The sequence below is a fragment of the Stenella coeruleoalba genome (assembly GCF_951394435.1).
Source record: "Stenella coeruleoalba genome assembly, chromosome: 16".
NCBI classification, from domain to species: domain Eukaryota; kingdom Metazoa; phylum Chordata; class Mammalia; order Artiodactyla; family Delphinidae; genus Stenella; species Stenella coeruleoalba.
The window spans coordinates 26,860,598-26,884,556 of NC_137162.1; the positions used below are offsets into that span (position 1 = coordinate 26,860,598).

Consider the following 23,959-nt stretch of genomic DNA (forward strand, 5'->3'; position numbering starts at 1 on the left):
GTGGTACAGCTATAGGTTTCAAGGGGAGAGGGATTCCAGGCCCAGCCTTGCTTTAGGAAAGTGATTTCAGGGCTGAGTCTTCCAAGGGTGTGCCCTAGATCCCAGTCTTCCTAGAGAGGAGCGATTTGACACTGGGTTTCAAGGTGAGACCCATAACCCTCCCAGGCCCAGCCTCTGCTCAATTTTGGGCTCAGGAGTCCAGCCTACAAGTGACAACTGAGTAGATGCCAGTGGCCACAGGAGTGTCCACTGACTCCTCCCCTTCCCTCTCCTTAGCTCTTAGGGAGGAGACTCCAGTGTGGTCTTGGGCAGTGTGAGGAGCCCTTTTTCTTGTTCCTCAGGTTCCTCATTTGCACAACGTCAGGTGCACCTGATGCTCTGACATGCCTCCTGTTCTAGCACTGGGGCCCTGTCATCTAATAGTCTGAGAATGCTCTAATGACCGCAGTTGTCAATCCAGGTACAACAGGCACAACAGGCTGACAGAGCCAGGGGGCCTCGTCAGGCAGGGAGGACCACCACTACTAAAAGCCCATAGATGTAGAACAAGGATGAGTTACTTTTACTGAGGTTCCTGCTTGTGGCACTAGAGGGGAAGAGGGAACGGTCTGGCTGCAACCTGGTACTCACTTCCCTAGGTTTGATTTAAGAAGGGAAGGAGGGTGGGTTTCCCCAGTCAATGCTCCCTTCATTTTTATAGCTTGTTGGAATCTCTCTTGAAATTACTCCCAAATGTGAGCTCTCCCATCTTGAAACTGATCAAATGGGATGCCAGGGAAACCCAAGTCTTTTCACCTAATGAGGTGGCAGAGGAAAACTTAAGTTCTGAGCTCAGGTTGGTAGGCCAAGGCTATAGTGACCAGTTCCCAAGTTAGACATCACTTTTGGCTTCAATTTAATTCAACATGGAACACTAATTGTATGCCTGGGTTCCCTTCCCATACTTATTCATACCCATTTGGCCCTGTCTTCTCTCAATATTGCTTTCTCATGTCAGATTACCTTCAAAAGGTCTCTGTTTACTCCCTCAGTTTCTATATTGAAAAAGTCATTGTCCTCTTCGTGATGGTGTAAAGAGATAAGACGCCCAGGACATTCACTTTAATCTTATATTTGTAATTTAAGTTACTTTTTTTCTGAACAGTTAAAAACAAAACAAAACACACTGTATTACCATGATCCTAGGTTGTGAACATATTGGTACATTGACTACACATCACCATAACATAATCACAAAAGTCAAAGCAGTCAGTACTGAAGAGTCTAGAGAATAAAGGCTGAGCCAACCGAAAGCTCTCAGGGAGGCTCACACTTGTTGCCAGGCCTGCCCCATAGCTGGAGTCCAGTGAACATCCGTCAGAACAGTCTGTGTTGGGCTTGATTTGGGAAAGTGTTAGTATCCTTGGTACCCAGAGATCTAACCCTTCCTGTTGGTCTTTTCCATCAGTGTCCAAGAAGAGAAAGGGACAGAGGGGAGGTGAAGCTTTATAATGCTGTTTACTGCACTGACCCTTAAACACCCACACAGCCACCCAGGAACCAGTTGGGTGGGCTGGAGAGATGTTGGCAGGTGTCATCTGCCTCCAGGAAATTTTAGGTCATAGGTACTCAGTTTCCAACAGAAGAGGTTTCTGGATTTCAATGCATTAAGTTCCACCTGGAATCAGCAGCCATAATCATGCTTTTTTGGTTTCTCTCCTCAGTTCCAAGGATTCTGAAGTCACAAATGAACTACAGGTAAAGGAACAAGAAGAGAAACTCAGCTTTAATCTACTAAGAGATGGCTGTCTTTTCAACACTGATTATGTTGAGACTGTGAATAACGTAAGGGGCTGTGGTCTGCCAGCGATCGGCTATGTGGATGAGGCCCGGGGAGATAAACTCAGCCTGCAGGTTCAGGTACACTTGGTAGAAGTGAGGGTTACTCTAGGAGGGAAGAGAGGAAGGCAAAAAGAAGCAAGGGCACCTTTTTCTGTTCTCCAGCTCGGGGAAGTCTGCTGAACTCAGAGAAATGAAGGAGGAGATCAGAAATACGGATTAAAGTCATATGGCAAACCTGATCATCAAACAGGTGGTAGGCATCGAAGCATCCCTTTTGACACTGGAAGTACTTTGGATTCCTCCAGAATCAAGCTTGCAGCCTAGCCTCTCTGGCCTGCGCTGTTCTAGGCAGGAAGGTATTACCATCTAAGATGCCAAGAAGGTCAACAATACAAAGGTGTCTAATTCTGGGGAAGAAAATTTTGCCCTAATTATTCTAATATTCCCCCCACCACTCCACCGCCAGCCCTGTGTTTCCACGTACAACCAAGTGCTAAGTAAGAAACAGACCAACCACAGCTATTCAGACCAATGGGTACCAGGAGACAGCAAAGGAGAAGAGTGCATATTTTCTTCTCTTCAGCTTTTGATTTTACAAAAGAAAAATAAAAAGGATTTTTCTTACTCAAGCAGAAAACAGAATGATTTAGGGATTCCAGGGTCTTTCCCAGAAACAAGCTATGAGGGCCAGACTTTATTACTTGTCAACAGAATCCCAGAGAGTCCCTATCTCTGAAGTTTCTGGTGAAGAGTCATTGGAAAGAATTTTGCCAAGGGACAAGTGTAAAAGGCCTCCCACTCACAATTCATGTCCATTTTCAAACTGCACATTAAGAAAGTAAAAGGATGTTCTCAGCAGTGGAAATACACACATATGTAGCAAGGCATGCTGGTTTTGTCCAAGGAGCCCCAGTGTGAACAGAGAGCTCACAAGTGCCCACAGAGTAACCAGGTGCAGGGGCATGCACACGCTCCTTGCCTGCCTTTGAACAGGATTCCTCCCATCTTTCTGAGATGTTTCTTTCAGGCCTAAATTGGAATTTTAGTGAGAAGAGACTAATCTACAATGGGGACATTTCATTTCAGAGCCCAGAAACACCTTCAGCTCCTTTTCTACCATTCCTTTGGAGGTGTTGAGACTTCATTTCTCTTGTCTTTTTAAAAAGGTCAAACTTTATTTTTATTCTAGCCCAGTTGGGGATTAGTGATAATCGATTCCCACTGAAATCATGCAGAGATGGTAAGTGGCATTTACCTTCTCTGGAAACAAACTTCTACTTACCTGATTATTTCTTCTACAATGAACTGGTAAATGACCCCCAGGAGCTGAGAAATGTGACCGACAAGTTTTTCAGACCACTTAACTTCATTCCCATTTCCGTGAGCAGCAGAGGACAACCTGGAGAATATCCTCCATAGAGCTAATGGCTCCAGACTGCAGGGTTCACCCTTGATCTCATTTATGATGTACTAGACAAGCTCCTGTCAACATACCTTCAACTGAACCTAGATGAGAGAGCAAAACCCTGGGGACCAATGAATATTCCATGGTTCCACTTCCGAATAGCAGCATATAAGAGAAGGACTGGTAAAGTTATGGCTATTGGACAATATTTTGAAATAGCTCAAAAATCCATGCCTCTTTAATGCCTGACCTGGGATGGCCCTCTGCCTCATCTATAGCAAAATCCTTAACCAATCAAAAAGCCATTAATAGTCAACACACACACACACACACACACACACACACACACACACACACACAGTCAAGACAATAGACAAGGAACCCTGATAGTGGCTAAATAGAAGACATACATCTAGCATGTGGGTATTTGGTAAGGAAATTATATTCAGAAAATACTGGGTTGGCCAAAAAGTTCCTTTGGTTTTTCTGTAAGATGTGTGGAAAAATCCGAACGAACTTTTTGGCCAACCCAGAATTTCCCAAGCAATGACAATCATTTCACTGGGAAATGTTTTCTGACTATAACCTGGAACTAAAAGCTTAAAAGCACTCATAAAGCAGGAAAGGGAAAATGCATATGCACAATCTGCCTCTCAGTACGTAACAAGATTCAGTCTGGGCATATTTTGGGAAGAGGATTCCTTCTGGCAAAGCAGAGGAAAGAGTGAGGATGACCCCCCCCCGCCCCCAACTAAAGGTGGCCTGGCTTTGAGGTCGCCTGCAACAGGATCCCATTCTGAAGTTTTTACAGCAGCTGGTTAAAAGGGGCCTTTCTTTTACTCAACTGCTTTGATATAACGGAAACAATGGGCCTGTCTGCTCAGCTTCCAAGGGAAGACTTGGAGACTGCCCTGTGCCCATTGATGGGTGTGTCTGTGTCACACAATATGGCTGGTGAAGGCCCATTCCTGCCCAGGGAAACAAGCCGGGCACATACTGATAGTACTCCCTGTGCCCCCAGGTTGGGGGGCACACGTGCCCTGCACCTGAAGCCTCTATAGCTGATTTTGAAGTGGCCAGTAAGCCTTGGCTCTTCCTGAAGTCCATTTATTTTATGTTGCTCACCAACTGCCAGAGGAATTTTATTGGGGAGAGTGGAGAGTAAAATAAGGCCAAGAGAAGGAAGAAAAGGAAAGAGAAGGCATTTCTGTGCCATTAATAAACCCTGTGTGCCAAACTTCACCCTGATTCTCTCTCTGGCAGTTTTGCCTTTTATAAATACCAGGTTTGGAAAAGCAGAAGGAAGGTTCTGCAGAGCAAGGTTGAGATGATTAGCTTGATTTTTGAGAGACAATATTTACTGGCTTAAATGAAAAAGACATCACCTTTTAGTCTTGACCACCTGGTAAGCTAGCCTGATCGTGGTCTCGGCAAAGATACAGGCACGCCTGGGTACTTGCAGGCCCTGATGAGGAAATCAGAGATGCGAACCATTATGCAGAATGGCTCTGGCCATTTCAACCCCTTCTGTAGGCTGAGCCTTAGCAGTGATTTAAGATGAAGTACGCTTTTTATTACACATCTAATTGTTAATGAGAGGAAATGCAATCAGCAACTCCTTTCCACACTCTACATGGAATCGAGGAGACTGCTGAGTCCAGAAAAGATGTGGCCATTGAAGGAGCCCAGGAAATTTCTGCCCCTCCCCCCTTTTGTTTTGGGGGCGTGGGTGGGTGTTACAAGGAGAAGAGAGAAGAGGTGCAAATACGACGACAGTACCATGTCTGAGAATCCATCGTCGCCACATAGGGTCACTTGCAGCAAAAGCCTGGGTTTGAAATTTTGACTGAAGGGTACTTAACTCTTCTAAGTATTGCATTTTCTCATTTGCCTCATGATAACTGAGGATACTTTCTTCATACTCTTTCTTCTCAGGTGGAGCAGATAAACATGTTGAAGGGGAGTGGGAGAAGGGGCAAGAGGGACAGAAACAGAGAAAGAGATGGAAGGAAAGAGGCCCAGATCTTCCAGGGTGTACATTCTTGTTTTCTTTCTTTCTTGCCCCAGAGGCTACACAGACAGCTGTTTCCTCCTAAGCACAGTGGGGCTGGGCAGATCTTGCCAGGTGCTGGGTATTCTTGCAGTTTACAGGGAGACACTGGGTGCCGTCTGGCTTGAAGTTGTATCCCCTGTCCCTTAGAAGCGGCTCTCTCCCAGTAGGCTCCATAGGAAACTAGTTCTTCTGCTTAACGGCAAAGCAAGAGAGATTCTGGCAAAACACTAAATATATTTATGTCATCTCTGTCTGGAACCAAATGAGGAAAAAACAGGAGCAGGAGGAAAGAAGGAGGGGAGGTGGGGTTTAAAAGTTCCAATCATTCACAAAAGATAGAAGACATCTTCTGATAGCAGCACGGAAGCAGTCAGCTGTGCTGAGTAAACCATCCTGGGTCGACTGCAGACCAGCTGTGTCCCAACAGGAGTCTTAAAGCCCTGCTCCTCAGCTAGTCCGGGGAAAGTGGGTGGTAGTTTGATTGTTACTGTTGTTGCTCATCCTGGTATTGGCAGATACGTTAAATACCGCAACTTTAATGAGTCCTGTGCGAAAACAGAGCACATAGTCATTAATCCCTTTTCTTATATTTCTCACTTTCTCTAAGAGGAAAAGAATATTAAACTAGCTGTCAATTGGGGGAAAGGCTCAGGGGTCCTTCCTAATGCCCGCTTTCTGTCCATGCCATGCAGGAGCTTCTGTCAAAGGCTACATGGCCTGTTTGGGGACTCGGCAGGGCTCACTGACATGGTCAGGGCTGTAGTGCTCATGCAGAGTGACCCTGATATCTAGAGATTAAGAGTGACTATGGTGGGTGTAGCATCAAGCTTTCAGCTGCTCCCTATAATGGCAGAGCGGGCGAGGACAGCTCTGAGGCTCCAGCCCTTAGCAGCCATGAACGCAATGTGCCGCTAACAAAAGTGGGGGAGTGAGGTGAGGCCATCTGGTTGCTTGGCTGGAGGGGACGGGCAGTGTAGATGAGGGGAGAGCCTGATTGTTAGATGTGTGCTCTAGAAGTGCTCCTAGTACCTTCAAGGACAGGTGTGTAGGTGGTGTCTGGAAATGTGGCCTGGAGATTAGGCAGAGGTTGGGACTACAGATACAAATTAGAGATGAGAGCTGAAGCCTCGGGAAGAGATAAGGCAGCCAAAGCAGGGAACTCAGATAAGGAAGAAAAGCCCGAGACAGACTCTTAGTGGATGTCAATGTTTTAGGGGTGAGAGAAAGAAGGAGACATAAATAATCAGAGAGCCAGGAAGAATATTAAAAATGACAAAATGCCATCAAAATCTAAGGAGGAGAAAATTTTGGCAAAAGGAGGGGGTAGGTACATGACGACTACAATATTAATACTAATTAATGGCTTTTTAGTGAGGGCCTGTTATGTGCTAGACACTGTGCTAAGCACTAAGAATTTTACAGATGACATTTCCAGGGGATCCTCACAACAGCTCTGTGTGGTAGGTATTGCAACTCTCATTTTACTAATAAGGAAACTAAGGCTCTGGGAAGTTATTTGCCCAAGGGCATGCAGCTAGGATTCTCACCTAGGCCTGTCTGTGTGCCTTGGTTGAGGTAGCAGTGCATCCTCTGTGAGAGAAGTGAGCACTGAAGCGAGCCCAGCAGGGCATGAAACACCCTGGTCAGAAGAACCACTATAGAAAGATGTGCAGAAAAGTGTTCCAAATGTGTACTTCTGGCACAAGAACGGAGGCAAGTATGGGAAACAAGAAATCACAATAATGGCAATCCTCCCCAGTAGCTAGTACAGTTTTCCCAAACCACTGATTACCTATATTTGAACTGGTTAGGGCACCAAGTATGACCTAAATATACCACGGCTATAGATTAAGATGAATGTTAGGATCTTTTCCTGCCCCAGAGACAGGATGGAGACTTGAGTGGGAGATTATATGGAGTTCTCACCAACTCCAGAGCTACTTCCAAGGTCAAAAAATAGTTCTTTTCTTTTTTGGAGGCAGTAGGGAATGCGGATAAGGATAAAAGAAAAGCTACCTTTTACAATCAAATGATACTGACAAGGCAGAGCTGTGAGAAGGCAGCCCGATATTTCACCAAGAAATTTTTCCTTTCACACATTAGGTTATTTACTTGGGTTAAAGGGTCTCCATTAAAGGTGCTAGTTTAATCTGGGAATTACAAAGCCATAGGCTTTAGAGTCAATACTCTTAGTTTTGAAACTGATTCAAATCTCATTTTATTTTCTTAAAAATCCTACTAGATTACTGAGGCAGGAATATTAGTTCTACTACACAAGGATCATCTAGATCTAGTTCAAGAATCATCTAAGAACTGAGGCTGGCTACCTCAACCAAAGGCAGTGTCCAATGTGCAGCCCCCAGCCCTGTCTCATGGTGTCAGCTCCTGCTTTACAGGACTTGGAGATATAAAGGGCATGAGAAGCCTCCATGAACTCACAATACCTTACAGCCAATGTTCCATTTCCTACCCACAGTGCTATGTTCACAATTCTTTTTCATACCTGGGCAAGTCTGAGGTCAGTGTATGATTATTTATCTGGAGATATAAGTGTATGTTCGAGAAGGGGAGCGGGGGGGTTCAGCTTGGGCAGCTGGATCATTTAGGAAGTCCCAGATGAGGATTGTGTCATCATGTGAACTACTGACAATCTGGAATTCATCAAACTGGAGTCGGAAAACTCTTCCAGAATGCTCCTAAAGAAGCAGAAACAAAACTTTTGAACTACTCGAAATCAAAAGGACACAAATTCAGCAACTTGTCAAAAGGAGTCTATGGAAAGCCTATGCTGATAGTTTTCTCTACCATTTAGCTGTTTCAAAAATACAGAGAAAAACCTTAACTTGGATTAAAGGCAGGATGGAAAAGTCAAATATTGGGTAGTTGATTTCATATACAATCAAAGCAATATTTACTAGAGCTGATACATGTCAAATAGTACACTAGTTTCTCATTACTAACTCTCCTAGACTCAGGCTGAATGAGAACATTCCTCAGTACCTCCCTGGGTTTATCCTCTTCCCTGTATTTCTAGGATTCTTTTACAATCAGAGGCCAAGGACCGATGAGCAATAATAACTAGTGTGCTGGTATATAGTTATCAATTAACTCTCCCCAATTTGTAAAAGCATTTGCACATTTTATGGTCTAAAAATCTCTATCCTGGCTAATTTCAAGCTACTCATCTGAGTTCAACCAGCTTGCAAAATTCATGAACGTCTAACAATTGGCTCTCATAAGCAGGTATAAGCCTGTTTCACTTAGAATAATGTCCTCAAGTTTCATCCATGTTGTAGCATGTGACAGTATTTCCTTTCTAAGGCTGAATAATATTCTATTCTATTCCATTCTCTCTCTCTCTCTCTCTGTGTATGTGTGTGTGTGTGTATATATATATATATATATATTTTCACACAAACACACCACATTTTGTGTATACATTCATCTATCAATGGATACTTGGGTTGCTTCAATCTCTTGGCTATTATGAGTAATACTGCTATGAACATGAGTATGCAAAGATCTCTCTGAGATTCTGCTTTTAATTTTTTTGGATATATACCCAGAAGTGGGAGTGCTGGATCACACAGTAATTCTATCATTAATATTCTGAGGAGCCACCATACTGTTTTCCATAGAGACTGCACTATTTTATATTCTTTACAAGATGTAAATTAGCTCATTAGATAGATGAGCATCTGTGTTCATAAGACATACTGGTCTGTAGTTTTCTTTTCTTGTTATATCTTTGTTTGGTTTCAGTATTAGGGTAATGCCGGCCTCACAGAATTAGGTAGCAAGTATTCACTCTGCTTCTATCTTCTGGAGGAAATTATAGAGAATTGGTATAATTTCTTCCTTCAACATTTAATAGAATTCACCAGTGAACCCATCTGGGCTTGGTGCTTTCTGTTTTGGAAGGTTATTAATTATTTATTAAATTTCTTTAATAGGTATAGGTCTGTTCAGAATGTCTATTTCTTCCTAAGTTGTAGAAGATTGTATCTTTCAAGGTATTGGTCCATTTCATCTGGGTTATCAATTCTGGGGGCATAGAGCTGTTCACAGTATTCCTTTATTAGAATCCTTTTAATGTCCATGGGATCTGTAGTGATGCAAAGTTTAATACAAAAATCAATGTAATACAGCAATTAACAGAATAAAGGTGAAAACCATATGGTCACCTCAATGGATGCAGATAAAAGCATTTAACAAAAACCAACATCCAGGGCTTCCCTGGTGGCACAGTGGTTGAGAGTCCGCCTGCCGATGCAGGGGTTGCGGGTTCGTGCCCTGGTCCGGGAAGATCCCACATGCCGCGGAGCGGCTGGGCCCGTGAGCCATGGCCTCTGAGCCTGCGTGTCCGGAGCCTGTGCTCCGCAACGGGAGAGGCCACAACAGTGAGAGGCCCACATACCGCAAAAAAAAAACAACAAAAAAAAACCCAACATCCATTCCTAATAAAAGCTCTCAGCAATCTGGGAACTGAAGGGAACCTCCTAATCCCCTGATAATGTATCTATGAAAAACCTATAGCTAACATATATCTATATAAAAGTATATATAAAATGGTAAAAGACCAAATGCCTTTTCCCAAAGATAAGGACATCCACTCTTACCAATTCTTTTGAGCACTGTACTGATGGTCAGTACAATAAAACAAAAAAGAAAAATGGAAGGTACACAGATTGGAAAAGAAGTGTATTTGTACATATTTGCAGTGAACAATCCAGAAATCAAAAATTTTAAATACCATTTATAATAGCATTAAAAATAACAAATACTTAAGGATAAATATGACAAAAGATGTATAAGACCTTTACGTTGAAAGCTATAAAACATTGCTGAGAAATTTTAAAAGACCTAAATAAATGGTCTTTATTTAGAAGAAAATTTAATATTGTTAAGAAGTCAATTCTTGCCAAATCGATCTAGATTCAACATGATCCCAATGAAAATCTCAGCAGACTTTTTGTTGTTGAAATTGGCAAACAGATTCTAAAATTCACATGAAAATTCAAAGAATCCAAAATACTTTGAAAAAGAACACAGATGAATGACTTAACACTACTTGACTTAAAGGGCTATTAAAAAGCTGCAGTAACCAAGATAGTATAATATTGGCATCAAGATAGACAAAAAGAGCAATGGAACTGAGTAGGTCCGTAAGTAGACCCACACATATATGGTCAATTTGTTTTTGACAAAGCTGCTATTAAGAAGAAAAAGGGGAAACAAATCTCCAAAGCCATTAATGGTATCTTCTCTATGTCAGGCAGTTGTTCTACAGCAATAAATAAACATAAAAATCTAAAAAAAAAAAAAAAAAAAAGAAGATGATGAAGACGAAAAAGGAGAGTCTTCTGAATAAATGGAGGTGGAACAATCAGATATCCATATGAACTTTGATCCATACCTTGTACCATCCGCAAAAACTAACTCAAAATGAATCACTGACTAAAATGTAAAACCTCAAAGTATAAAACTTCTCGAAGAAAATAGAGGGGAAAATCTTTGTGACTTTGGATTAGGCAAATAAATTTTTTTTTTAAGATATAATAGCTAATAACATAATCCCTAACAGAAAAATTGACACACTGGACTTAATCAAAATTAATTTCTGCTTTTCAAAAGATACTTTAAAGGGAATAAAAAAACAAACCATGGACTGGAAAAAAAATATTTGCAAATCACATACCTAACAAAGGACTTGTATGCTGAATATGCAAAAGAATCTTAAAACTCAATAATCAGAAAGCCACTCAATTTTTAAAATGGGCAAAACATTCAAACACTTCAGCAAAGTAGATATATGGATGGCATATAAACATATGAAAAGATGCTCAACACTGGGGCTTCCCTGGTGGTGCAGTGGTTAAGAATCTGCCTGCCTATGTAGGGGACACAGGTTCAATCCCTGGTCTGGAAAGATCCCACATGGCGTGGAGCAACTAAGCCTGTGTACCAACTAAGCCCGTGTACCGCAACTACTGAGCCTGTGCTCTAGAGCCTGCGAGCCACAACTACTGAGCCTGTGTGCCACAACGACTGAAGCCCGTGCGCCTAGAGCCCGTGCCCTCCAACAAGAGAAGCCACCTCAATGAGAAGCCTGCACATGGCAACGAAGAGTAGCCCCCACTTGCTGCAACCAGAGAAAGCCTGCACGTAGCAATGAAAACCCAATGCAGCCAAACATAAATAAATTTTTTTTAAAAGTCCCCCTTTAAAAAAAAAAAAAAGATGCTCAACATTATTAACATTAGGGATATAAAATTAAGATCACAATGCAGTACAATGACACACTTATTAGAAGGATTCAAAAAAGACTGTACTAAGTATTGGTGAGGATATGGAGTAACTGGAACTCTCATGCACAGTTGTACTACCATGTTAAACTGTACAATGCTTTGGAAAACAGTTTGGCAGTTGCTAAAAATATTAATAATATACTTACCATGTGACCTAGCCATTCTGTTTCTAGGATTTATCCCAGAGAAATGAAAATATATGTTCATACAAAGACTTGTACATAAATGTTTATAGAAACTTTATTTGTAATAGGCCCAAACTGGAAATAACCTAAATTTTCATCAATTAGCAAATGGATAAATAAATTTTGGTATAACCATACAATGGGATACTCCTCAGCAATTTTCAAAAAGGAAAATTGCTCTATATGAACAACATGGGTGAATCTCAAAATAATTATGCTTTGTGAAATGAAACAGGCAAAAAAGAGTACATACTGTTATGATTACATTCATAAAACACTAGAAAATGTAAACTAATCAATACTGACAGAAAGAAGATCCGTGGCTGCCTGGGGATAGGAGCAAGGAAAAGTGGGGTGGGATGGGAAGGAGGGATTACTATGTAATAGGGGGCATAAGGATATGTTCATTATTTGGCTGAAGTGATGTTTTCACTGTTTTGTACACACGTCAAAATTTAGCAAGTTGTATACTTAAATATGCTCATGTTATTGTATGTCTATTATACCACAATAAATGTTTTTAAAAACTTAGTAAGACAACTCAATAAATAAATGAGGATGAGATGTGAAGACACTTCAAAAGAAGCACATGAAAAGATGTTCTATACCATTAGCTATCACAGAAATGTAAATTAAAACTACAACCACTACACACCTACTCAAATGGCTGTAATGTTTTTAAAAACTGACAACACCAAGTCCTGTCAAGGATGTGGAAAAATTGGACATTCACACATTGTTTAGTGGAAATGTAAAATGGTTTGCATTCGCAAACTCCCAAAATGCTACTTTGGGAAACAGGTTGGTAGTTTCTTTTAAATTTAAATATATATTCAGAAATCATACTCCTAGGTATTTACCCAAGAGAAATGAAAGAAAAAAATGTATATACAAAAGCCTGTATGGGAATGTTTTCAGTATCACCAAAGACTGAAAACATTCCACATGTCCTTAAACTGGTGAATGAATAAAGAAATTAGTTCATCCATACAATGGAATACCACTCAGCAATAAAAAGGAACAAAGTATTAACACATGCAACAATGTGGATGAATCTCAAAAGAAGTGAAAAAAGCCAAGTGCAAAAAGCTACATAAATATGATTTAATTTATATGACACTCATAGCAAAACTATAGGGACAGTTGCTAGGGGTTGAGGAGAGGGGATTAATATGAAGGGGTATCATTTTTGGGGTGATGGAAATGTTCTATATCTTGACTGTGGTGTTTACACAATTGCAAAATTCATAGAAGTACACTAAAAAAGGGACAAATTTTGCTGTATGTAAATTATACTTCAAAAATCAAATGAATTAAAGTACACACTTTAAAAAACCATGTGTGAAACATGCAGGTAAAGCAGGTCTGGTGCTATAAGAATGAGCTTTAAATCCAACAAGGGAGACAAAGAAATGCATCTCCCTCTTCTCCAAAGCAGAGGCTGCCTAAATGTTGAGAGTCAGGATTCAGAACACTGGGCTTCAAATGCTTGCTCTCATCTTTTCCCTGAATTGTGCAAAAGATTTGTCCTCCCTGGTGCCCCACCTAATCTTTTTCTAGTGGAAGCAGCTTTCAAACCTTAAGCCATTTTCTGATCTGGGCCTTCGGCTAACACCACGATAAAGAACTTGGTGCTTTTGAGGTGACATTCTTCCTTCTATGTCACTTCTTTGCCCAAATATCAAGATGTTTGGGCAAGGGGGTATATTAGTATAAAAGAGACGAGATTTAAATTGCTGCAGGCAGCATGCCTTAAACAGGAAGCGTAACTCAGGGGCTGACCAGGGGGTTCACACAGACTCCCCTGGCACTTTTTGCAGGCACAGGTGTGCAGGTCCTCAGATTCTGGACAGGTTCCAATTGAGTAATTATGTTCTCTCTCCCTAAGTACCCCCTACTGTTTCTGGCGGATAGAAAATTCTTATTCACTTCCTGTACTAAACTGTGTGTAGAGCTGCCGTGCAGCTGTTGAACAGCTGCCACATTCTTCTCCATATACAGTCTCTAAAGCACTTTTGGATGAAAGGCAGCTATATAAACATATTTTATTGTCATGTATTGGTTGCCTTTCCACTTAGTAGTAGGCTTTGTGAAGTTCCAACTATCAAATCCAGCTCTGTATTCCACAGCACATCAATGTTAATTTCTTTCCCTTCCTGCTCCCCAAACCCCTCTAAACAATAAGGCTCTTACCACAAGGGTCCGTAGACAGAGAGTTCCTGCAGGAGCACGGGGGTCCAAAGCAGCTACAAGATCCCACACCTTAATTTTTCTAAAGATCAAAAAGGGGACAAAAATCTTAGTTAAAAGCAAAATTAAGGGAACACAGGAAGAACAGTAAAAAGTCACGGCAATAAATATGTACGGCGAAGATAGTTTATAAGTGCAGCTCACAGAAATATACAAAAACTTTTTTGTTTTGGAGACTCAGTCCTTGCATTCATTCTTAAAAGTGGAAAATGTACGTGATTAACCTAAAAACGAGAAACAGGTTAGCTTTAACCAAACTGAAGAGAGTGAATGGTAAAGTTACACCATACTTTGGGCCAAAAGGAGTTCTTATATCGATACATTAGAACTCTTAATGATAGAAGAGATCACTTAGACCTAGAAACCTATAACTCTGAGGCATCTTCTTTCTGGTCAATTCTAAGAATGGCTCACGTCACACATATCAGAGGACTGGGGTCCATTTAAGAGCTCTGGAGTTGATATAAGCAAATCCTCATATTTTGATTTAAATAAGAAAAGTATAGCTCTTCTATAAATCAAGTATAGGTCATGTCTCCTCAAGGTAAGTATTAACAACAGAAAAAACCCAAGAAAAGTGGGTATAGATCAAAACCAGGGCAATGAGAAAATACAACCTTGGACTTATCTGGAACATGTCGTCATACCCTGAACAATTTCCCAAGGGTAGAACAGTGATGGCTGACTCAAAGCAGAGGAAGTGGGTCTCTTAACACTTACTGCTGCTGCTTGAGTTGTCTTAATATATCAGTATAGCCAGCTCATAAACTAAGATAATGTTGTAAGTTAGTTTCTGATATTTACAAAAGCTGCCAGGGACCTCCTTGGTGGTCCAGTGATTAAGACTCTGTACTCCCAAGGCAGGGGGCCTGGGTTCGATCCCTGGTTAGGGAACTAGATCCCACATGCCACAACTAAAAAGATCCCACGTGCTGCAACTAAGACCCGGTGGAGCTAAATAAATAAATATAAAAATAAAATAAAATAAAATAAAAAGCTGCCAATATTTGAACTGTGACCTTCTACTTCCCCAAATCAGGCACCTTGATGAGGAGAAATGATAGAGAGCACTTCATAAGTGAATACACTTTTGTAAGAATTTACTATGTGCTTATTAGCATTGCTGGACATGGGATCTATCCACAACATGAATGGACTCTATGACCATTCGAAATCAGACTAAAGGAAAGTAAAGATTACTTAACTCATTGTGACTGAAATGCTAGAAGTGAGGACAAGAGGGCTGTACTTTTAGGAATCACTAAGAGGGATAAAAATTCAAGACTGTACCATACTAAGTGCCACCCCACCCTCAAGATATTGCCCTCCAACGTTTCAGCTTTATTAATAAGTCACTATTTTATATTCATATCCTGATATAGTGGGTTTACCCAGTTCTTTGCTTTATACGGCAAAATGGATAAATATATAACCAAAAAGCCAAAATATTAATGAAATTCATGAGCAAACAAGTACAATTAAATGATTGGGAAGCATATTTTAGAAAAGAGTAAACAAAGGAGAGGTGAATATATGGATTAGACACAAGAAATATTGTATCAGATTTTTTCTGTGATATCTATAATCTTTTAGAGACAAGGAAAGGTTATATTTAACATTCTAAGGCAGGAGGGATTAACAGGTAGATTTTTAAAAAACGCTGTTAGCAAACTCACCCATCATAGGCTCCACTGACTATCCTCTTGTTATCGAATCGAATACAGCGCACCAATTCCTCATGGCCTTCTAACACTCGTAAGCATGCACCACATTCTATGTCCCATAATCTGAAAGAGAAAATTGAGTCAAGTGAATTTTCAGGTATTCTTTTCTAAGCTTGGAATGTTATAATAACATACTTCATACGTCTTTTAAAATATCCAAAAAATAAAATCAATCAACACTCATACACAAATGTATTACTTTCAGTGTAATTTATTTCTTTTCTGCCGTATAAGCAGAAAAATGTACGATTTAAGTTCAAATATGCAGTATATATTTTCAAAGCACCAACCTTCATATAATTCTGTAATCAGGGTCACCAAGGAATATAAAAGATGAATTCAATGTACACAGTTGCCTATGAAGGAAATGACCAAGCCAAGAAAAATAATGTTTCCTAAAATCACAATTACTAAGAATGAGACGCAGTATCAGTGACATCCTGCCCTCACAAAGTATGTCCACCTTTGTCACTGAGGACACTCTCTGCTGTCACCCCACTGTCCAGGACAGTTTTTCTCATATAATGGAAATGCAAAGTAAGTTCTCAAAAACTTTTATATACTAATTTAAATTATGTATGCTTTCTGACCAATCCAAAGGATTTCTAGGAATGATAATTTCCTTAGATATAACAATATCTATCTGTTTTTTCAATAGCCTTTTCATTCCTTAGTACTTCTTTGAAGGAGGGGGAGAGGGTTGATAAATCTTCCAAATTCTATTCATATGAGTGTCATTCATCTTCATGAAGGATAAATACCAAAAAGTACTTCAATTTGTGGATTCTTCATAATTTTTTCATAATTTCAAAGACTGGTAACTCCCTGGCTAATTACGTAATGCTAAGAAAACAAAATGCACAATTTCTAGCAGGGAAACAAATCTCTTTTCTTTTTTTAGAACAGTGGCAAAGAGAAAAGACCTTTAGCTATTTATTAGCACTTTTCAACTGCAGACAGGAGAAATTTAAAAAGAAGGGCCTTCAGCCTCCATTTTTATCTCTCTTGCTCACTTCCTCTTTCAAGCAGTTCTTTTTAAATAGGTCTATATGGTGATAAAACTATTACAGGAAGGAAACACATCAACAAAAGGCTTTGCTATGCTGCCTCTCTGCTTGGGGCAAACTTTTGATCTGTAAGAAGCTACAGAAACTGAAAAATGTTTTATTATAAACTTAACACAGTTGAAAATCTGTTTGATCTGTGCACAAACAATGAATGGCAGGATAACAGTGATCCCTTCTGGGCAAGGGCACCTGCTGCTCACCTGATAGTGTTGTCAGATGAGCCACTCACGACCAGCCTGTCTCTGTACTGCAAACAGGCAATTCCGCGTTTGTGTCCATTTAAGGTCCTTACAAATTCACAAGTACTTGTGTTCCATACCTGAAATAAAAATAGCATTTGGCAGTTGATCTGGTGCTTTTACTAGTAAAATCTATGGCAACTGGAGTTTTTGGGAAGCAGAAAATAGGACTGAACTAATAGGGGGAATTCAACTTTTCAAACCAATCCAAATCAAACCAAAAAATGACAAGTTTAATTCACAGTAATATACGGCTAATTTGCAGCTGGCTGCTATCACATGAGAATCCTCAAACTGATGTACTCTTATGGGGTTAGTCTGGTCTTGCAGACAAATTTTCTTGAACCTAAATTTACCCCTGCCCTTTTCATACTCACCATTATTTATAGGAATAAAAACCTAATTCAAATTGTCACACAACCTATCTCACTCATTACCTTTTTACGCATAAACTAGTAGTTGATTTAAATATTAAGTATTCTACAGTGAGGGTTAAGTATGAAACTGCCCTTGAGCAGATTTCCACATGAACTTCCCTTTTCTAAGTTGGGGACTTACTGAAAAATGCCTTTTTACCTTTATAGTCCTATCCCCAGATGCAGAAACGATGTACTTGTCATCAAAGTCCACGACATTGACTGCAGCTCGGTGTCCAACAAGCACCCTCCTGAGGGTGATGTCAGTTGGGGAGGCCATATCCCACACCGCAATGGAACGGTCTTTGGAACAGGTCACCATCATGCCATTATTGAAACGCAAGTGCAGAACTGCTTCACAATGGTGAATCAATGTGTTTAGCATTTCACCTGTATTTACATCCCACACCCTGGAACAAACAACATTAAGGTTATCCGAGATTGAGGAGGAGCTCATGCTACAATCTATTACAAGTATTGGACCACCTCACTCCCCACCCTTCCCACCCTATTCTCATAGTTAGTGTTACACCCTACTTTCCTTCTGCAGCTCTGAAGTTGAGCTGAGTTAAAGTGTACTGATGGATCATGGGGAAGTGGTAGACAGAGGGCTGGACTGGGAGAGAAGGAAGAGGAAGGGGATGGGATGCTGTCAATGTGAAATCTGGGCTAGTTTCAGGGGGCTGGAATGAGGTTGCAGCGACCATCACCAGAGAATTGGCCACAGACTTCAAGATTATCATATACCTTCTAACATTCAATTTGTTACATTTTAAACTGGGAATCTGATTAATAATAACTACAGCACTGGTGGTCCCACAGACAGCCCTCAGGTCCTAGACTGACATAGGCCAAGAAGCTTCCCTAACAGACTGACTTAGTACTATGGATTTGAGTTTGATGATGCTGGACCTTTTCACCACATAGATCAAGGCCTAAAATTATCTAGACTCTAAATGTAAGGCCCCATTTCTGTGCTTTAAATGAGTGTAGGGATCAAGAACAGCCATCCCAATATCAATATGGGCTTCACAGCAGAGTGTGTGACCCTTGGATAGCTTGAGAATTTTTTGTGAAGGTATATTTTACTTTGATCACTCTATTTTTGTATATTTACTTTGTTTTTTACAACACATTTTATTTCTTTTTTCAGTTTAACCCTCTTTTAGAAAATCATTTTTTCCCTTGTCCTATAAATGATGTTAGCCTTTACAATCTTTCAGCTTCCTTGAGGCACTCCACAAGCACCAATAAATGTTAAATGTTGATAACTCTAAGAACAGAATTTGCTGTGCCTTTAAGTCAAAAGACAAGAAACAGGAATGGCCTTTTCTATTCACAGAGGATAACTTGGAATGGTAAACATTTAGCTTCAGAGAATCTAACAATGCAGTTAACTGCTTTTTTCCCTATTTTTTTAAAGTTACTTTTGATGCATTATGTTTGCTAAATCCTTTAGCTCAAGGCAAAATTCCTAACAGAGGTTTCTAGTAGTGCTGCTAGTACCCAGAACTCAAGCTACAGTGGACTCCAGCAGCATAATGGCTGTGTCATCAAATCACTAATGCCTCTGGAAATTGAAGGTCCCTCCCTGAGTGAAGCTTGCAATTAAAAACTGCAGGGACAGCAGGGGAGGGGTTGACAAAGAGAGAGCTTTGCTCACCTGTACACATTTTAAAGGAGATACGCATGCCTGTACTACAGTTATAATCACTTGAAAGGAAGGCTTCATTCCATTCATGTCATTCCCCCATGAGGTGGCTTTTGTAAGAAATGCAAGGTATACCAAGTTTCTGTAATAGATGATTCCCCCAAATCAAAATAGAATATGTAGTTTCTTTTTTTTTTGTAATTAAATTTTTTTTTTATTTTTAAATATTTATTTATTTATTTAGGCTGTGCCTGGTCTTAGTTGCGGCACGTGGGATCTAGTTCCCTGACCAGGGATAGAACCAAGGCCGCCTGGATTGGCACTGCAAACAAAGTCTTAACCACTGCACCACAAGGGAAGTCCCTGTAGTTTCTTAAATGTACAAAAATGTAAACTTACCGTAACCATTCCTAAATCAAGTTTTCTAGTTTTAGACTGACACAATGATGGGGAGAGCTGGTGGTTTATTCTTTTTTGGTTATGAAGTTTCTTAACTGTGTTCATGCAAATACATACAAAATTACTATCTAAGACAGAACAGAGTGAATCTGATATTTCAGAGTTCAAAAGATCATTTGAAATTTTCTACCTGACTGTGGAATCCGATGATCCAGTTATGATCACCCTCTCGTCATACTGGAGACACAGGACAGAACCTGTGTGGCCTGTGAGAATTCGCTTGCATTCCAATGTGCTTTTATCCCAGATCTAGGATGGCAAACAAGATCCTTTTGATCATTATGATAATGGGGTGCTGCAGAGACTTGCTGGCTCTATTATGTGTTTGATTCCCCAAAAGAATCAAAGCCCGGAGTAGTGTGGAATGCATTCTTTCCTATACGTATAGCTAAGCACCTATATATATGTGGCTTCAGTACTAATGCAGACTTTATCCTTTTCATTAAGGAACAGCGGTAGCCTATAATTATGTGAAGGCCAAAAGAGTAATAGCCCATTCAGTGCACTTCAAGAAGAGAATTTAACCCTAGCCCTATCCACTTGCATGCATTTCTGGAGGGAAGCAGGCATTTTTCCTTTAAGGAAATTTTGGCTTTTGGACTGGAAACAATCTAAAACTCTTACTTTCTGGAAATACTGCTTAGAGTTTATGCTTGATTGCTTTATACTGTGGTCGTCCTCACCCCTTCTGCTACCTTCCCATAACTGAAGAGACCTCACCTTGATTGTGTTATCTCGAAGGCCGCTTACTATCTTCTGATCATCATACTGTAAACAATAAACTCCTTTGCTTGTTTCACTTCGGCAGTGGATTCTCTGTAAGCTATGTCTTCCACATCTCCAATTAGATTCTATTGTCTGAGAAGAAGGAATGGTAAAGAAGCAACAATTAGGAGAGGACTAGAACTAAGCTCTTACCTGACTTTCATGGTAACCAATGACAAATGCTCAATGCTTTACTCTACTGGATATATAAAACTTAAGGCATTTTTTTTAAAAAGCCACTATTTAACGCTGTAAAACATTTTTCCATGTGCAAAGTAATTAAAGATTTATTTTCTAGAACTCTCCTGTATATAACTCGTTGAACTAAATAATAAACCTGCTAGAAAGAAGAGACTGTTCACCAACAGAGGGCAAGCTATGAACCACATGAGGTTACCTACTCAGTGCTCATCTTTCATTTGTGGTGGCCATTTCTACCAGTGAACTTCCACAGAGGCTCAATTCAGAAGATATTTCAATAATGGCTTATAAGTGCAACTTTAGCAGTTTCACTGCTGTTATCGTATTCTCTCATCTATTTATCTATCAGTAAACAGTTTTTAAAAGCTTAAAAGTTTTTTTGCCTGGGAATTTACTATATTTTACCTATCCTACTCACTTGTAAAGAAATTGATTTTTAACCCACACAATAAACCCTAATGGGTTTGCTGTAGCAATGCTGTTACTGAAGAATGTTGATGATTCTCTAGTATTTGGCAAATACCCAAATATACATAGATTCTTACCTCAATATCTTGTATGATTTTAGGATAAAGTGCTCTATAAAAAGAGTTGGGAGGAGCATTCCCATCAGGAGGTTTGTTTTTGAATAAATACTGTCCCCTAAAAAACAACAAATATTTCCCAATAAAAATCATAATATTATACATTTACAAGGAACTTCCTATTTCTTCAAAGTGTTTTCACAGTTACCATTCCATATAATCTCCATAACTAGCCTGGAGAGGTGTGAAGTTAAGCTCAATTTCAAGAGTCCATGTCAAGGAGGAACTTTCTGGGCTCAAAGGAACTCTGCCAACATTGATTTGCTTTTGGGTAAAACATGATGATTTCTAGTATAGAACATCAGCGTGTCAGGCCTTCAGGAATATTATGTCAATAGACAAATGGAATGCACACATTCAGAATTCATCTACTGACAATCAGACCACTGTACAGACAGATTCATTGGCCTTATCTTTTGAAAATTTTGTTTGTGATAATAACTACCACCTTTGAACTAGGCACATGCCCCAAAGACTTTTTCCACTGAGTAAAGCTGTGCCAGTGTCAGTGGGGCCTAGCATTGTGGGCAGCAGGAATGGCTCTGTCACAGAGATTACTTTTTCTAGTCTCCAGTTATATGGGGTAAGGTGTGTTGGCGGCTCAGGCACCCAGGCTGCTGGTGATCAGTGTAGCTATGCTTTAAAAGGAGCAATTTCGACAGAAAACAAAGGGACCACAGGAGTGTCCAGCAGCAATTATGAAAGCAGATTAAAAAAAAGAAATGCCTAAGAGCACTGTGCTGTCCAGTCTAAGGCACAAAATTGACTTTCACAGGTGTGTTCCTGGCTATGTACATACATACATGGATTTTATTGCCTTTCCTTGATTCCAGTGAGCAACATTTGTTAGCACCTCCTTCCTTATGACAGAACATCTCTGGAATACTCATATCCCAAGCTAGATCTTTGCTACAAAAAAAAATCAGTAAATGGCAATCACTTCCTGCTGGGTAAAAAATTTAATTCCTCATCCTGAAGTTAAGAACCCACCAAACACGGTGTGCAAGCTAGTAAGCCCCACTATGGGTGTACTAACTGCTGTTCTCATTGGCACTGTGCCTTGCAAAGTGGAGATAGGCAGAAATGCCTCTGAGTGTAATCCTGGCACCAGAGAAATCATGTTTTCTCTGGGCCAGTCATCCACTCCTCCCTCTATAGCTCCATTACAAAATAATTAATTGTTCAGTGTCTCTAGGAGCACTTCTCTCCTGCCCTCTTCCTATTATACACCTTGAAAATTAGTTGAGAAAATTTCCTATCAGGAAGGTAGCTGGCTCTGACTTCTGTGTTGATACAAAAAGGGTAATCTGCAACAGAGAAGCTAAAACAATAGTTTTTTTTTTTTTAAAGGGACTAATAGGAACAAAAAACATGATATATCAACATAAAGAAAAGGGCAAACAAGACACATTATGAAATAATTTGGGCTTCAAGATACACTTCTCTGAACAATATTATTCTATAAACATATTGCAGGCAAACAGATTTTGAATGAAGAGGTTCTAATCTGGTTAATAGGGAATTTCTCTGGCGGTCCAGTGGTTAGGACCCGGCACTTCCACTGCTGGGGGCCCGAGTTCAACCCCTAGTGGGGGAACTAAGATCACGCAAGCTGCACAGCTCAGCAAAAAAAAAAAAAAAAAAAAAAATCTGGTCAATAATTACAATTTAATAGTTTCAACGTCAACATCCTTTAATGAGGTAAGAATCACTATATTCATTTGGCAGATGAAGAAATCAAATGTCAGGGAGGTTAAGCAACTTGCCCAAGGTCACACAGCTAGTGAGGAGACCTGGGATTTGAATCTAAGTCTGACTTCAGAGGCCACACTCTTAATTACTTTATATCTCTGGTGGGTTTTTTGGTTTGTTTTTTAAATTTTTACTTATTTATTTATTTTTGGCTGCATTGGGTCTTCGCTGCTGTGCGCGAGCTTTCTCTAGTTGCAGCGAGTGGGGGCTAACTCTTTGTTGCAGTGTGTGGGCTTCTCGTTGTGGTGGTTTCTCTAGTTGCAGAGCACAGGCTCTAGGCGTGCAGGCTTCAGTAGTTGTGGCACGTGGGCTCAGTAGTTGTGGCTTGCAGGCTTAGCTGCTCCACAGCATTGGGATCTTCCCGGACCAGGGCTCGAACCCACGACCCCTGCATTGGCAGGCGGATTCTTAACCACTGCGCCACCAGGGAAGCCCTAACTACTTTATTGTCTCTCAATGCCCACCATTTCTCAGAGATTCCTGTCCTCCTTTTTTTTTTTTTTTTTTTTTTCCTGTCCTCCTTTTAATCTCTGGCAATCGTATACAGGCACCCCAGGATTTTCTTCATATGCAATGAAACTATACCATAAGGAAAAAGAAATCATACAAACCTCTGATCTCATTTTCTACCCCACTGTATTTATCACACCTTGCTAAAGTATATGAGTTTCTTTGAATCAAAGGTGCTACAAAAAAGGGTGGCTAAGTGTTGAAAACTGGTTTCTCAGTCTATATTTATTTTGTAAGTCAAAACCTTTTATGATGGAAGCTCTTTGACAACAGGGACCACTTCTATTGAAATGCCTAGTACTTCTGAGAGTGTGAGGACATGATAAATGCTAAATATTAAATTCAGAATGTTATCATAAAATGTGATCTGCTGATTAAGAAAATGGACTTTTCCCAAGTGGTCTTTTATTATACTTTTAAGAGTTACCATTACTGAGCAGAGAGAATATTCAGTATTATTCAAGAGAGAAAATAAGAGTTCATGTCCTAGGGGCAGAGTGTCAAATTCATCTAGATATAAAATACAACAGTAGAGTGGAAATTAAACCCAAAGCTTTTTTAGAAAACTG

General features: G+C 40.1%; 1 protein-coding gene across 7 annotated transcripts in view; it reads right to left on the reverse strand.

The window, feature by feature from the left end:
* Window positions 1-1,095: 1,095 nt before the first annotated feature.
* Window positions 1,096-23,959, reverse strand: part of BTRC (beta-transducin repeat containing E3 ubiquitin protein ligase) — a 184,179-nt gene continuing 161,315 nt past the window's right edge. For 6 of the 7 annotated variants that reach the window (XM_079900907.1, XM_079900906.1, XM_079900905.1 and 3 more), the window contains 9 exons: window positions 21,090-21,186; window positions 20,299-20,436; window positions 19,709-19,827; window positions 17,629-17,878; window positions 17,014-17,132; window positions 15,699-15,809; window positions 13,966-14,044; window positions 7,783-7,975; window positions 1,096-5,824 (listed from right to left, as the gene is read on the reverse strand). In XM_079900907.1, coding sequence (XP_079757033.1) covers window positions 7,814-7,975; window positions 13,966-14,044; window positions 15,699-15,809; window positions 17,014-17,132; window positions 17,629-17,878; window positions 19,709-19,827; window positions 20,299-20,436; window positions 21,090-21,186 — 1,075 coding nt within the window. In that variant the 3' untranslated portion in view covers window positions 1,096-5,824; window positions 7,783-7,813. The remainder of the gene's footprint in view (window positions 5,825-7,782; window positions 7,976-13,965; window positions 14,045-15,698; window positions 15,810-17,013; window positions 17,133-17,628; window positions 17,879-19,708; window positions 19,828-20,298; window positions 20,437-21,089; window positions 21,187-23,959) is intronic. The other variant, XM_079900904.1, reaches the window with a different exon arrangement.